Here is a 17,459-nt window from a genome sequence, read left to right as displayed (position 1 = left end):
CTAACATGATAAGGCTGTTCTCATGAACTGCTCATACTGCAAAAAGTGATGCACCAGAGTACCTAAACCACATTTGAGACAGTAATTTGTAAATAACCCACTTATTCTGATAGCCTGTAATCACATGATCAATGTGACAAAGAGGGAAGTAAGTAGTATAAACAGAAAAACTAGACATAAGGATGCAGAATGGGGTAATGGATGGGTCAAATGAGATTTTCCCCCAGGAGATAGGTGTTCATGTCCACTGTGAAACCACCTGAACTTTGAGTTATTTAAGTTACACTATCACAGTGTTTCTACTCTTCCTAAACCTTATTATATGTATTTTATGTTAAGTACATATTGTAATGATACCCAATCGTTTTTTCTTTTTTTTTCAATATGATGTGGTGCCATTTGTGAGGGCACTACGTCGTCAGATATCATACAAACTGTTGTATGAGAATACATGGACTGGATAAGGCTGCAGCCAACAGTCCAGTGCCGTGGCCGAAAGAAGGCACCAGTGGAGTGTGTGCACTGTTCCACAACCATGGATGTGTATTTATATACATGGTTTTACCCAAGACTTAATCTTAGTCTGACTGGAGACCAGCTATGTTAGAGGACAGTAGGAGGATAAGTAGCATTGCTTCATTCTGTAAAAGCAACTGCGTGTATAAGAAATGGGAAATATTTTGCAACATACCAAACAAAATTGCATGATGTTTCCAATTTCGCTTATGTTCTTAGCTGTGGTATTTACAAGTTTTGCTTCAAAAACTTACTCTTTGCACTATGTTAGTTGCTTTATTAAACCTCACGTCAACTGACATTCATTTTCTCCTCTTTTATCTTCTAGAATGAACTTTGGATGTGTATCAACTCCACACTTCCAGGTAAGACAAGAGCTCTAATATTGAGCCCTTTATATGTAGCATTTCAAAAATGCCTGACTTTTGCATCTCTGAGTAGCAGAGAAGGCTGGGCACCTTAAAAGGTCCAATTAGTGGGCCCTCCCCAAATCTGCTTTACTCATACCAGTGCATGTGTGGCTTTCTCTCCTAGTTTCAGGGGATTTGAATTTTGAAGCAGACTGCAGTATTTAAAGCAACAATAAATAAAATGTTTGTGTTGTTGTTGTAATGGTGGGGTCAAAATTAAATATAATTGAAATATTGTTAAATATCATTGCCTGTATATAGATAACCATGACTGTTGCAGGTCTTGATGTCTGTGCATGTCTGTAAAGGGGGGTCTTGTGGGTACCTATAGAACCCATTTTAATTCACATATCTTGAGGTCAGAGGGCAAGGGACCCCTGTGAAAATTGCTATTTCATTTTCTCCCTTAAAAAAGTTTAGCCAAGCTTTAGAGGTTCTTTCGCCCCTTTCCTGACAAGCTAGTATGACACAGTTGGCACTAATGGATGCCTTAGGTTGTCTTGTTTCACGTGAAAATAAGCATTCCACATCCTCTTAGAGACAGTAGCAGCTCAAACAGCAGGTTATGAAAGCACCTTTTCAGCAAAAAAGCTCTGCAGCACACAGCAGACAGACACAGTTAAAGACTACTTGGTGTCATTTTAGCTGCTTAAGAGACATGTTTATAAGAGAGATATTTCTCTCAGGAGTTGATGGAGACCAAAAAAGAGCTTAAAGAGAGAGAATATTAGACTGAAATTCATCAGGATGGTATGGTATGGTATATGGGTATGTGGTGTGGTGTGGTGTGTGTGGTGTGGTGTGGTGTGGTATGGTATGGAATGGTATGGTATGGAATGGTATGGAATGGTATGGTATGGTATGGTATGGAATGGTATGGTATGGTATGGTATGGTATGGTATGGTATGGTATGGTATGGTATGGTATGGTATGGTATGGAATGGTATGGTATGGTATGGAATGGAATGGTATGGTATGGAATGGTATGGTAGGGTACAGAAGGGTACGGTACCTTACCCTACCTAACATCTACCCAAACTATAGAGTGCCATGCCAAAAATGCCAAAGTGCCAAAATGGTTTCTTTCTTCTGAGTATTCCAATATTCTAACTTTGGTGAGTCTGTCTATGAAAGGTCACTGAAAATGACTAGAGACAGAGTATAACACTCATATCTATTTGACTAAACTGACTGTGCTTACAGTAAATCAAAAGGAGACACTTTAGCTCAAGAAATGAGGTGAAACATGACATTTAATCCAAGCTGTATCTACTGTGTGTACCCAGCTGGATGAGAGTAATGGTAGAAAGTGAAGCGAGGAGAGAGGAGAGCGAGCCGGTCCTGAGCAGAGCAGAAAGCAGCCGATGGATCAAAGGCCTAAATCCTGCTGCCTGTGCTCGGAACAAATCTACCTGTCAGACGCCTAATAGCCTCCAGATTGGGAGGTATTGTTATAAACACTGGCGTCCAGACACCCAACCGCCTCCCTCAGATCCTCAGTCAGGGATATCATCGATCCCTCTCGTGTTTCACTGCATTCCAGCTGCTTTCAGGGATTTACTCTGTTGATGGAACCACTTCTCCTTAATTAATGATTTCCTTCATTTCTCGGAATGCCTTTCCTCAACTCTTAACAACATACTGTGAAACTTGTTTGAACTCAACATATGTGTAGCATGTTAAATCGTAGGGGTTTACAGACTTCACAGTTCGGTTTGATATAGTACAGTAGTGTAGCAGCTCTGAGAAATTGTCTTTATTTGTAACTTTTTGTTGTTTTTTTTGTTGTTTTTTTATTCAAATGTTTATTTTAATTCATTTGTTTATTAAAACTCACATCATAAAGTATGACCTTTTGTCACTCTGAACAATGATGGAGCTTTAGCAGCGTGAACTTCTTCTTAGCAGCATATAAAACAGAAACAGCTCCTTATAAAAAATTGAATGTAGTGTTGTAGTTACAACATGTGCAAACAAAAGAAACATTTCTGTTTCTGAGATGCTAGAGAAATGTCCCTTGACAGTTTTTTTTAAATTTTTGAATGTATGAAAACTAACATAATTTGGACTTTTTTTTTTTTTTTTTCACAAAGCAGGAATTACGAGTGGTTGAAATGGGCTCGTTAGAGTCTGCGTAAAGCAATATCAGTGATTTCTTTACAAACATATGATACATGACATGAAATACTTCTGTCTTTCTGGCTGAATCAGCTCCCCGGTTAGCCGGTGGTTAGTGCTCATTGCTGTACCTGTGTGCTTTTGGTGCTAACATTAGCTGCTGTTAGCTGCTCAATAAAAGGCTGTGCACCGGCTCTCGTTCTCTGGTTTACCAAATATAAAATACTTGTTTAAAAAAAAACTTTTTACCAAAATTAATTTAAATCTACCAAGCCTTTTTTGCACCATGACCACCATATTAGCAGTAGATAACACATAAATCAAGGTTTTGATCAAGATTTTACAAATAAAACAGTCTCCATGAAATAGATACACGTAACATATTTTGTGGTGTTTGATTTATCTTCAGGAGTATCCAGGAAGTCAGACGGCTGGGTGGGGCTGGGTTGCTGTGAGCTGGCTATCTCAGCTGAGTGTCGCAGGGAATGCAGACAGGTGAGGTCTTGTGAATACAGGATGTCCAACTTTATTTAGGAATAACTGTTCTAACATTCTCAGACCTTTATGTCCACCAATGCTGTTTGCTCTTTGGTTTTCAAGATTTAATTTCCATTTTCCTTACAGGCATCGTCTAAAAATGATATAACAAAAGTATGCAAAAAAGTCACAGAGGTAAGTCCGAGAAGAATTCAGAAACTTCATGTTAATTGGTTTCAAGTAGTACGTTTTGATAATTCATAAATGAGCATGACGTGTAGAAAGCCACTGAAACAGAGCTTTAGAGCGCGTTTTTGTTTTATACCGTGTTATAATCTATCACCACAGCTTTGCTTTTCTCCTTCCAGAACTCGCTCTACAGCTGCATCTCCAAAAATGAAAGTAAGTTGTTACTCGCACACACATACACACACTCACACACACACACATACACAAGATAAACAGTGAAGACGCCAACAACTGCAAACACAGATCTCAAATCTTCTTCCAGCCAATAAATACATAAACCCATCAAACACACCGCTATCTTATTGGACCAATAGACGGGCTTGTTTGTGTTCTTTCTCTGTTTCTCTTTCTGTAAATACACAACACACACACACACAGAGAAGAGGCCTGGAAGGATGTGAGGTCAGTAACTTCCTGTGGAGAAGTCTGTTGTTTTTTCTGATCACATCTGAGTGTTTTATCTGCCGGAGGGTTACCGCAGTGAAATCAACCTGCAGAACAGAAGAACAGTACAAAAATCCAAGCAGAGCTCAAACATCAGTCCAAATTAGTCACACTGAGTTTGAAAGAGCGATTGAACAAGTAACAGAAATGAAAAAGAAGCAACCACCTTGACATTTTCAACAGCCTCCATGCTGCTCTCTACTGTTTACTAACATGTTTTCCTGGCACATACATGACATCTAACATGACATACCAGACAACAAAACAAAACAAAACAAACTGACTAAATAAATAAATAAACACACACAAGAGCCTATTGTCTATTTTTAGCAGGAAAACCATATTTACAGGCTAAATTTCAATTAATAGCCTGGGCTATTATTTGTTTGAATCAGTGAATCAACAGGGTAATATTTGGGACAGGTGTCTAAATGAGACGGGCTTTTAATTCTATTCACATAAAACTGTTGCTCAGCAAAGATGGGAATTACCATCATTTAGTATGAATAGTTTAAAGGACATTTAAAAATGTTGAGATATATATTGTGTATCGCAATATAGCCTTAAAATATTGCAGTATTATTAAATATTTATCAAAGCCATATCGCCCAGCCCTAATTCAAGTACACTTGAAGTAGACTTAAAGAATCTTAGTCGTCTGAGGGTCTTCAGTTCGTATCTCTGACTTTCAGGGAGCAGCCCTAGATGGTTACTCAAGTTTTACATTTTGGAAAATTTTGGAAGTGACCCTTTTCCTCTCTTGCCACTTTCTTGCAGTGGTATCGATCTTATATTCCAACTCTGTGTGAATACTTTTTTTTCCAAGCTGTCAAAACTATTCCTTTAAGCAGATGCTATTTGTAGTTTTCTTAACAATACTCACATTAAGTCAGTCTGTGTTTTTAAGTATGTATGTGTGTGTTCCTTCAGTGGGCTCAACATGCTGCAGCTATGCGGGGCGTCACACCACATGCAGGGAGTACTGCCAGGCCATCTTCAGGACAGACTCGACCCCCACTGTGTCCCAGATCAACGCTGTCAAAGAGTACTGTCAGAGTCACAGCACTCAGCTGCTCGGCTGCGTCACCAACTTCACCAAGTCTTACCCCATACGCAGCCCTATAGACAGTGAGTCCATCCACACCTCACACACACACTGACACACACCAGCACTGCAGGCATCACTCACACAAGCTCAGTTTTTAAGTTTTTTAGTGACTGTAAAACAATAGTAGGAACAAAACATACAGAATACGTTAAAGAGCAACTACATTTACTCCCCATTGTCACCCTGACAGTCAGCACATTAGTAACCTGGACCGTTTGGTGCATTTACGTGCTTTTCGTTCTTCTTTTTTTGATCAATCTGTCTGTGTTCATGCATATGGCATAATTTGGCGAGATTGTGTATTGTTGTTTAATCTTGGAATTTCCAGCTCAGCTCCTACAATAAGTCTAAACACACACTGTGTAGACTACTACAGACTGTGAAATGCAAAAAAATGCTCAATTAAAACCCATTCAAACTGACATTTTTGATCCCATTGCCATGAAAGTATAAAACGTGCATTGTATTATTTCTGGGTGTCATTCTGGGCTTTTGACTTGGAATTTATATTTAGGACTGATGTTGGTTAAAAAAATTAACTCAATTTAAAAAAGAGAATCAGATTAATGTACAATATTTTTTAATTGCGTGATTTTGAAAAGCACTTTTTCTGTGCAGAGTATTTTACACTGCTCAAAAAAATATGTATAAAAACCAGTGTTGCTGCTAATCATTGATATATCCAAGGCTGTAAAAAAATAAAAAATAAAGTAATCTGTTTAGCATGTATTATATTGAAAATCTAAAAACATGGTGGCTTTGTGACAAAAACCTGGCATTTAAAGGTTTACAACTCAAAAAGTTAGTTAAATTAGGAAATCATATTAATGTATAATATTTTTCATAGCCTGATTGAGAAAAGCGCATTTTGTGCTTAGAGTGATATGAGTGTGTGTAATATTAAAGCGGGGCCTAAGGGTTAACATCTCATTGCAAAGTATAACACAAAGGGTAATGACATGGAAATGTGGTAACATCCTGAACTGCATCATGAAAAAAATTGTCCCATGTTATAAAAATGACAAAACAAGTACCAATATTTTCCATCACACTGGCCATTTACTGATCATACCAAGGAATATGTAAGGCTTCATCCTTAAGTAAGTGTAAAAAAAATGTTAGGGAGCAGAAGAGAAACTACACTCTTAACAGATTATTATTTAAACATGGAAGTGAGAGTGGGTAACATGGATGTTGCATGTCTATGGCACCACATGTCATTTTCTGCAGTCATATTTACATAATAATTTACATTTTCCAGCACTTGTCAATCCATTTGTCTCTCCCATCCAGGTCTGTACTGCTGTGACCGAGCAGAGGCCACGCACTGCCAGGTGGCATGTCGGCGGATCCTCCGCACCATGAGCACGGAGCACGAGATCATGGAGGGTCTGATCGAGGAGTGCGGCTCCCAGCCTCTCCCTCAGGAGCCCATGTGGCAGTGCTTTCTAGGCAGCGCCCACCCTCCCTCCCCACCTGAAGAGGAGACCCCCCACCCCGCCAAGATGGACTGTGCCAAGCTGCACTGCTGCTCCAAGGCCAACACGTCCCTCTGCAGGTACGGCATGCTGCTCGGGGGTACTGAGCTATTTCTTGTTGTGAAGCAGAGTACAGGTTGAGGTGAAATGTGTTTATTCTAACCCAGCGTTTGTGCTGTGCTCTGAAAGGGACATGTGTCAGGAGATCAGCACTAACTGGGCAGCCAGACTTGGCAGGACTTTGACCAGCTCTGTGAGTACAACCCGGTGGAGACGGAGCTCATCAACTGCCTGGCTGATGTCAGAGAGCCCTGTCAGCTGGGCTGCAAGGACCTCACCTACTGCACCAACTTCAACAACAGGTCAGACTGCACCACACTCAGCGGGGCTCAACTCATGGGAGGTTTTCATGGTGCAATATACAAGCTTTACAGCGCTTTGCTTTAAAATTTAGTTCAACTAGTCTCTCATTACTTAGATGGGAATTCCTAACTCCACTGCCTGTAGGACTTGACCCTCAAACTCAAAATTACTGAAACTCACTTCGGATGATGTACACTTATTTAACACACTTCATCTGGCTGCTCATGTCCTTGCAGTGTTTTCATTTCAATACTTCAAATAGTCTGCATCCCCCACACAAATATTACATGTGCAACAAATTAACCCTTTGAAACATGGATCGACTTGACTTTTTTGTGCTGTGTTCACACATGGTTTACAAGTATTTAAACGTTTGTGAGCAGTTCATTTGATTTCTTTGGGAAAAAAAAGGCAACAAGCAACTGGACGAGAAATTTTCAGAAAATTGCAAGAAATGTGTAGATTTTGAAAATTATATTTAAAAAAAAAGAATAAAAAAGCTCGGTAAAAATGTATAAAAAAAATTATATTTATAATTGTTGTCAACATATATTTACAATTACAAATAACAATAATCAGTTGTTGTTTTTTTAATCTTTTTTCAAGTTTTTTTTTTTTTACTTTTTTGTGCTAATTTTCAGGTAATTGACCTTTCTACTAATTTCTTGTCATTTCACCTTGAGTTGCTCCATTACCTTTCCCTCAAAGGAAGTCAAGCCAATTTGCTTAGATTTTAAAAAGTTAAACTTTAAATCATTTAAAACTGTCATACAACAAAGTAAGCACACCTAGAGTTGCTTTAGAAAATGTTGCCTTTCGTATTTTTTATCAGCGTATCATCAGACCGCGCCTCTGAACATCTGTGTGAAAATGCATCATTTAACAGCTGAAGGAAAGAAAGAGGCTGAGAGGGAAAACAAGAGACATTGTTATAAATGAACCCGGAGTGACCCTGGAGTTATCAGGACCACAGCATGTTTTACACACTGTCTACAGATGGGCCAAAGGCCAAATGGAACGGCTTCAAAGGCTGCACTGGGAAGTCACACTTATACACACACATCAAAACAAACCCAAATATACTTCACATATCCACGCAGCGGTCTGCAGGTCACCTGGTGAGTGAAGCAACCACGAAAGCTTGCAGTCATCTGATATTGTGCAGCGTTCTGAGAAACCACGGCTGGCTTTTACACCAGCGATGAACAGGAGTTTGTTGTTACACATGAAATATAATTAGATCAGGGTATCAAATCTAATTTCAATAGAAATCATTTAAAAATATGACTTTATAGTTTGTTGAAAACACTCAGTTATAGTTCTACCAATACATTCCTGCAGCTGCTGAATATGTTAACCCTTTGACACCTAGATGGACATATTTTTTTATTTGAATATTTTTTAAACTTGAGGAGAAGAAAACAACCTAAAACACTTACTAAACCTAAACATTTACTAAAAAAAAAGTCACCTTCTTATGGTGAGATCCACTCCTAACTACACTGCTACACAAACAGCATTTCAATGCTCCTTTGCTACTTTCACATATTTAAGTAGGCAATATAAATGCATTTGGTGCAAAATTGTCCCCTTTCTATGCAAATGACAGCAGGAGCACAAAAAACCTTCCAGTAGCTTTGCAGAGTGCATTGTGGGTGTTACATGCTGCTCGCAAAACTATAAATAGTAACTTAAAAGTAAAGTGATTTACAATGAAAGACAAAAATAGATATTTAGACATTTACTACTGTGGGACGGGCTGCTACAGCACCGGATGTCTCTATGAGGGTATACAAAGGCAGAGCAGTGCTTTGAGCGAAATAAAAAATGCTACTTTTGGACAACTTGAAATTTGGGCTTAACTTGTGATATAAAAGCTTTATTCCTTTACATTTTTCAAAAAGAAAAGAAAAGAAAAGATTATTCTGTCAAAGTTTGATTGAAAGTTTTGTTGAAATGGCACTTGGATTATATCCTTAGCATTCTGTTATTACTCACAAAGACAATATTTGGACACGTTTGTGGTTTCAGATCATGATTGCACAGAGCTCATGCTGTGGCATTGTGGGATTTGAAGTTCAGGCAGACAAACTGTGTGTGCGGCTCTTTGATGGGCTCTCCAGGGGAGCCTTGTACAGCCCTCTGCCTCCCTGAGGGGTTCAAACACTGCACTGTATAGCCAGGAGCAGCATGAAGACAAACACTTGTCTGGAGGTAGTGGTTCACTGTGTGTGTCTCTGTGTGTCTCAGCAGGTGGAAGACACACAAAAGTGTCTGAACCTTAAATTAGAAACAAATTCCTAAATCCATCCTGCCAACCTGATGAGCAGCATTGTGTCCAAAACTGGGTGCTTTTTAGTCACAAAACACCTCACTGATGCCTAAAGAGACTCACTTAGTTCATTCATTCATTTTTCAATGTTTAAAGGCTAAGTTTGGTATTCTTTTGAACCTGGACACTGTTTTGCATGTTATTATGTCTAAGTGACGAAAGGGAACGGCAAGATTTTTAAACTGGTCCTGTGTTGCAAGAAACTGCTGCAGCCCACAGCAGTAAAACAGGCTGCAATGTAACCACTCTCAGTGTCGGTATACCTCCCTCTAAATGTGCTTGTTTTTGCCCTGACTGGCTCAGATTGTTATTATAAGTGTCTGACAGCATAAAAAAAGAATAGACTGTTTTGTTATGCAAGTAAGATCCCTTTTTGTTTAACCAGAAACAGCCAAAAATCACCATCACAAAACTCACCAGACTACATTTAACTGAACAGCAATTTTATCCTCTTTAACCACACTTCATTAAAAATCAATACAAACAAAATAAAACTTACATCTTGGTTAAGAGCACCCAGTAGGTTAGTGGGTCGTGCAGGTGTCCCATGTACAAAGGCAGTGTCCTTGACACAGCGGCTGCAGGTTTTGCCTCCAGCCCTTTGCTGCATAGATAGGCACCTCGTTGGCTGCTCTAAGCTCGCCACAATGCGTCTGGCAGGCGCTACATTGGGCCATGCGAGATCCATGAGTAATATATAAACTTTTGTCGATATAGGTATGCTACACACATTAATAGCTTGGCAAGATTCTCTTCAAGTCAGTCATTCAGTTCATTTTACTGAAACCATGAGCACCAGAGAAGACAATAATACCAGCATAGCAAATACGAAAGAGATGAGATTGTAGACTGTATTTTGTAAGATTTTATTTCCATCTTTGCTGAGCAACAGCTTAGTGTTAAAGGAAATAAAAGCCTGTAGACGTCTGTCCCAAATATAAGCCTATTGAGCTCAGGGATTTAACCCTTTAATACCTTGATGGACATCAGTTTCCTTGTGCTGCGTTCAGGCGTCTTTCAAAAGCTATTTGACCCTTCGAGACCAGAGCAAATTGATCTTAAAAACATGGGGGAAAAGGCAAGGACCGTCTGGGCATGAAATGTCCCACTAGTTGCAAGAAATGAGTACAAATGATTTAAAAAAAAAGCAAACAAAAAATAAACCTTAAAATGGTCTAAAAAAAAGAAGGGATGACTCTGAAAAGAATAAAACTATATTTCGAATTCTAATAATTTTATATTTAAACAAATATTACAGAACACAATATATAATAATAATAATATATATAATAAAGTAATAAACATATAGATAAGTATTTTAAAACATACCAGAAAGCCTGCAGCATTTGTGGCGAAAGAGAACAATCAGACCAAGCATGGTAGAGACTAGCCAACATTACTGAGATTAAAACACACCTGCACCATGGCAACAGGCCGCAGCAGTTTGATGTTGTGTACCTATGACGCACATTTTAGCTGATGAAAAGTGAAACAGGTTGCAGATGTAAACTGTGAAAACAAATGTTCCTGCACAATAAAGGCTTTACTCTTTCCATCCAAAGAGTAATGCAGGGCATTGCAACAATGTCATAGCTTTACGTTAACAGCAGATGTGATGTTAGTTGTGATTTATTAGCAAAGAAGTTTGGAGTGCTGAGCTGGAAATGAATTAAAAGGAAGGAAAACACAACAAAATGGAGTGTGAAGTTGTGATCAGTGGGTTTGTTCTTCTCAACCTGAAAAATGTCTCCTTTGTTCTCTGTAGTTATTTTTAAAGAAGATGAGTCCTGATTGTGTGTGCTGCAGCAGCCGTGATTAAACTGCTGGGACTGACACTCTCCACCAGTATGCGGGTTTCCATTACAGATTTGTGCGAAACTTAAGGAATATTTTCAAAATGTCGATAAAATGAAATTGGGAGACGACTACGTTTCCAGTGAGTGATGTTCTGTGACTTGTCCTCTGGTGATAGCATTCCAAGAAGCATGGTGATGGATGTTCAAAACATAAGCAGCTTTATTTCTATTACAGTTACCACACTAGCCGTCATTATTTCCAACCCAAGGCCACGTAGGCATGTTAGTTATTCAATGCAATAACAGCTCTTGTAGCGCCTGCTGCATCATGCCCAAGGGAGCCTGTTCCTACCGACTAGCACATAGCCATAGCATCATGTGACCTAGAAAAGCCAAAAAAATATTAGGGTTAATGAAAACTGACCTCCTGAGCTCAGGAGGACAGAGATTCAGCTCAGCTGCTTGCAATAACAATCATCTGATTGCCACATTTAGTTTAGGTTTCAGAGGAAAACCACTGGTGACCAAGTTAAGAATGCAGGGTTACACACACACACACACACACACACACACACACACACACACACGTCCGTTAAAGATAAACAAAGCATCCACTCATCAGGAGCAAATGGAATGATGGAACCACACCCAGAACTGGAACCTTCTCCCTTTAAACCACCAATTAGCTGACTCACTTGAGACCAAACCCACCAATCAGACATCAAACACACTTCCTGGTGCAGTGGGAGAGGAAAACAACCCTCACATTATCCACAGAGACTCCCTCTAAGCACTTTTATTTAGCCCCCTGCATTGTTAAACACTTTAATATCAAAAACTACCTAATTTTTCAGCATTATTTCACTTTGGGTTCTTGTGAAATCACCTCTGTCTGTCCCTCCTCAGGCCGACAGAGCTGTTCCGCAGCTGTAACGTCCAGTCAGACCAGGGCGCCATGAACGACATTAAGCTGTGGTCCAACGGGACAATCAAGATGCCGTTCATGAACATCCCTGTGCTGGACATCAGGAAGTGCCTGCCGGACATGTGGAAGGCTGTGGCCTGCTCGCTGCAGATCAAACCCTGCCACAGCAAGTCCAGAGGGAGCGTCATATGCAAGTATGTCCACTACCATCCTGTGACCACTTACTGCCCATATTAAACACTACCAGGGTGAATGACCAGAAGCAATAATGGGGAGGAAAATTAAAGTTAGCCTATATCTTTTTTTTTTTTTTTTTAAATAAGTGAATTCAAAAGGGCAACACAAGCCTAACCAAACCAAGCGCTTCCCATCAGCCGGAGTAAAGTCTCTCATTTTACAACTGAACAGTTTGACTACAGATACTACAGGATATAGTGACAGTTTCAGGAAATTATAAAACGTTATTATTATTATTATTGTTGTTGGATGTACTGGTAGAACAGTTTTCTAAAATCTAGATTAAAACTAGCATCAAGACAACTGTCAACGTTTAAGACGGATTTTATGGACGTATACTCACTTCATGATAATAACTGGTAATCATTTGTCTTCCATGTAACTTTTGTGGTTGACATTTGTCTTGGCACAACCTTTTTTTTTTCCTCACAAAAACACGAGGTGAATTCTGCTTCTCCTCACTGATTATCTTCCTCCTCTGTGGAGCAGTCACCACCGAGTGATGAGAGCAGAATACATGAGTCTGACATCTGATGGACAGGGAGAGGCCCTGCCCTGCTCTCAGGATCTGCTGTGTCATGTCTGCACTGTGTGTGTGTGTGTGTGTGTGTGTGTGTGTGTGTGTGTGTGCGCACCCCTCAGGCTATACATTTTGTTCAGCCATTTGTCAGATCCAAGCCTCCTCTCAGGTTTTAAAGCCCCACTTGTCTTGAATGACATTACAGCATCACACACCCAGCTCCAGGCTGTGTGTGTTGGCAGAGTCTCTCACTCTGCTCTCAGTCCAGCTGACGGTCCGCCTGTATCTGCAAAATCCAAGTTACACACAACCACTTTCTGCTGATTGCGTCTTATATATTTGTCTCAAGTGGTGTCAGAGTGTTTGTCTCTTATCTGTCCTCAGGTCAGACTGTGTGGACATCCTTACCCAGTGTGGAGACAGGAAACGCTTCCATGAAGGACAAACTCCAGAAAGGATCTGTGAGCTGCTGTCACCCATTGATGACCCTGAACGCTGCATCCCTCTCCACAGATACCTCAGTGAGTCAGCACTGAAATGTTGGCTCAGTTAGAAATGAAAATAGCAATCAGATGTAGTGCTGTTAAAGGAAAGAAACATTTTAAAACCTCCAAATAAGATTCTGAAAATCATACTGGCTTCAGTCCTTTAAAGGCTCTCTCTGCCAAATCTGCAAGTAAATGTGTTTGTGGCCACCAGGGGGCAGGAGAGGACAGAAACTGACAGACACTGACAACATTATCTTCTCATCAAGCTGATTTGACTTAAATTTTACAAAAGACTTGGCTATTTATACATTTAGCAGAAACAGCAGCAGTTCAGTTCAAAGTGCTTTATTAGCACATAAGCTCCAAGGACAAATGTTTTTTTAACAATAGAAATATAATCATTATTCTTTAAATATGCAATGGTGTTTTTAAGGTGCAATAATTCTTTATATCACTGTCTGAACTGCAATATTTGGTGCAATATTTCAACCACAGCAATTCTCTGTGCAGTTATTCTTATGTGCAATATTCTTCCAGCTCTTGCATATAGGCAATATTTAACATGTGACACATACTGTATATATTGTATATATTCTTATTGGTATTTGTACTCAGGTATGCATCTTGTTCTCTGTAACATTGCACACATATTTATATTTTTATGTTTTTAACTTACGTACAAGTTTAATACATTGCATTTTAGCTTAAGTTTTATATTTAACACACTTCAGACACTCAGCACATCATCCATATTATAACTTAGATATTAACATACTAGTGCTAATTGTCTATACCTGTATTTCTTTACATTTATATTTTTACACACTTTAAATACTCAGCGTATTGTATATCCTGTTATTTTTTATATATTCACATACTGCTTTTACTGTGTTTCTCTTTTACATTTCTATATAGTTGTGCTTGCACTTATTATTTGCTATAATTTTCTATGCTGGCATCAGAGCGACTGAAACAAACCACAATTTCCCCCGGGAAACAATAAAGTATTTCTGATTCTGATTCAAACAATGTGTATCAATTAACAGTGAAAAACAAAAATAAATGAGAGAGAAATAATCCAGTAGAGGGGCTGGTATGGGTTGTGGTTGTGTGTGTACATCTAAAGACTTTTTTTGTTTTTTTACAATAAAAAATAATATACTCTTTTAAGACAAAATCATAGATATCAATTGCAAACAAGCAAACAAATTCAAAAAACAAAACCCATGAAGTACAGCTGAGTAATAAATGTGACAGTAGAGCATGAGCTGTGTGGAGATGAACTGTTATGTGTTGTTGTGCTGATTGTCCTTTCAGCTGTGACATATGTGCTGTAATATCTTGCTGCTTCTGTGGTGCTGATACTCAGACACCAACATTATCAGCTCCTCCTGTCTACTGTCTGATTCTGTAATGCCAGCTACTATATTGCCCTGACAGTGGTGTTATGATTTAAAGGTGATTTAAAAATAAATTGATCAGTTGAAATATTTCTAACATTACTGGGGGACAGCTCTGTCTTACAGCTGTACTATCTTAGATTTCACCCAAAACACTACGTAAGGGCTTTTTTTCTTTGGAATGGGCTTTTATTTTGGAACCTCTTCAATACAATGACATTCAATTGACATATCGGCATTGTCACCAACATAAAATACTGTCATTTGCCTGACAATCATTTTTAATGTTGTTTCCATATCCACCCCTCACCTACCCCCCTGCCCCTTCACACACTCCCTCCAGCCCCCAGCTCCCTCGGCAACAACATCGTAGAGGAGGTCATCCATCCATGCAACCCCAACCCCTGCCCCAGCAACCACCTCTGTCAGGTCAACAGGAAGGGCTGCCTCGATGAACTCAACTGTCAGCCATACCTTTGTGTACCAGGTACCACCACATACTGTTACACCTCAGCAGCTTCACTGTTTCTGAAGCATGGCGCTCATGAGTCTGTGTGAATGTGTGTGTGTGTGTGTTTGATTGTTTTCAGGCTGTAAACTGGGCGAGGCCTCAGAGTTTCTGGTGCAGCAGGACGCCCGTATCCAGGTGCCCACTCGCACTGGTCCTGCTGGGTGCTACGAGGTGTGCAGCTGTGGTCCCAGCGGGCGTCTGGAGAACTGTGTGGAGATGCCCTGTGTGGACACCAACAAGCCGTGCATCGTGGGAGGACAGAGGAAGAGTAAGAGCAACCCGATGTCAATCTAAAAGTCCAAACAGTTTCCACTGATGCAGATAGACTGCAACAGAAGTCTGCATATGTTTTACAGCAGGGATACTCAATTTGCTTTGCTTTGGGGTTACTTCTGCAAAATGACTGGGGGCCAGCGGCCAGTTGCATACAGGTCTGTTATTTTTGGACGTTTCTCAGATTTCTAGGAGTTTAGTATACTTCTAGGATTTCAGGACATTTCTAGGATTTCAGGATATTTCTTGGATGTAAGCATATTTCCAGGATTTTAGCACATTTCTATGATTTTAGGGCTTTCTAGAATTTTAGGACATTTCTAGGATTTAAACAACATGTTTCTAAGATTTAGGACATTTCTAGGGTTTTAGGACATCTTTCAGATTTTAGGATGTTTGTAGGCTTTTAGGACATTTCTAGTGTAAGACATGTCTAGGGTTGTTGGATATTTTTCTAGGATTTTAGGACGTTTCTAGGACTTAACAGCATTTGTTGGAGCAAAGGGCCAAGGTGAGCTAGTCAACGCTACAGGACATTTTATTTCTGTGATTTTAAAACCTTTCTTGGATTTCAAGACATTAGGATCTTAGCTAGGACCTCTGTTAGGGGTGTGGAAGATCCTCCACTGGCACTTTTATTGCTCAACAAGCTCTGTGTTGATGCTGTTTTATCCACTCTGGCACTTTATATATCCCAAAAGTACAAAGCCAGTTCTCAGTGAGTATCATTTTATTTTTATTGTCAATTACAAAATTGTTTGGTGGACCAGCCAGGACCATATTGGAGGCCAGATTTGGCCTGCAGGCCTTAAGTTGATTTGCTGTACACGCTTATTATTGTCTAGCAGCACACAGTGCTGAGATGAAAGTGTTCAAATCCGAAGTATTTAATCCATTAGCTAAATCTCCTGGTTGTTGTGAGGGGGAAAGCAGATGAAAAGGTTATGCCACCACTGGCGAAATGACGTCCCTGGACGATATTCATGGATGAAGTCATTAAATTCATCACTTCCTGTGGAGAGGATAATTACATTTAAATGAGTATGATTAATTTACAGCATCTCTGTTAGAGCAGCAGGGCACCGTTCTCTGCATGCTACATAGTTTTATTAAAGATTAACACCGCCCCGTCACATTTCTTTGTTCACATTAAAGGGATACTTGGTGCCAACGCCCAAATCTCCCTGCTCATCTCCCAGCAAAAAAAATCTGCTGGATGATACAGATTGTACTTCTGCTTTTCTATGCCCACCACAGCAGACAACAAAGAGTATTGAAGCAGATCAAGAGAGAGACCCGCCTCTCTCTGTCTCTCAAACGTAGACCAAACTCTGATCAAACAGTAAAAATACAGCAACATTATGTTACTGCACTGCCTTATGCTCAGCTAAAATGTTTATAGAAACATATTTTAGTTTGGCTGTAATATGAGAATTTGTAAACAGAGAGTGGGGGCCATACTGTTTCATGTATTGTAAAAATGAAGAAAAAACTGAGATAAAACATTGCCTATTTCTGTTTGAGAAGCCTATTTTAGTTTACTGTTTAAACTTTAATATGAGCAAATGTCAGTAGCAGGCCACCATTATTTTCGGACTGAGCTAAAACTTTATTGCATTACGTCAGCCCCCAGCAGGAGCGTTTATTAAGGCGCAGTGCATTCTGGTAGTTGTAGGTTTTCAACTGCTTGAACAAAAGCAAATGTCACAGTCCCTTTTCTGTTTTCTTTCCCTGTTTAATAAGGATGTAAACAGGAAGTTATTTAAAGTTCTATTTTAAAACACAAACACACACATATACACACAACTTACAG

General features: G+C 39.5%; 1 protein-coding gene across 1 annotated transcript in view; it reads left to right on the top strand.

Moving 5' to 3' along the window:
- Window positions 1-17,459, top strand: part of LOC121960524 (reversion-inducing cysteine-rich protein with Kazal motifs-like) — a 91,702-nt gene that overhangs the window by 32,122 nt on the left and 42,121 nt on the right. Inside the window, 12 exon segments of the mRNA XM_042510269.1 lie at window positions 845-881; window positions 3,455-3,540; window positions 3,670-3,717; window positions 3,891-3,924; window positions 5,146-5,343; window positions 6,617-6,881; window positions 6,991-7,019; window positions 7,022-7,163; window positions 12,199-12,411; window positions 13,359-13,495; window positions 15,206-15,349; window positions 15,453-15,641. Coding sequence (XP_042366203.1) covers window positions 845-881; window positions 3,455-3,540; window positions 3,670-3,717; window positions 3,891-3,924; window positions 5,146-5,343; window positions 6,617-6,881; window positions 6,991-7,019; window positions 7,022-7,163; window positions 12,199-12,411; window positions 13,359-13,495; window positions 15,206-15,349; window positions 15,453-15,641 — 1,522 coding nt within the window.

This window comes from Plectropomus leopardus, chromosome 21, assembly GCF_008729295.1.
Source record: "Plectropomus leopardus isolate mb chromosome 21, YSFRI_Pleo_2.0, whole genome shotgun sequence".
In the NCBI taxonomy this organism is placed as follows: domain Eukaryota; kingdom Metazoa; phylum Chordata; class Actinopteri; order Perciformes; family Serranidae; genus Plectropomus; species Plectropomus leopardus.
The sequence above is the reverse complement of the archived record's forward strand: the minus strand, read 5'-3'. Positions and strand labels throughout refer to the sequence as shown.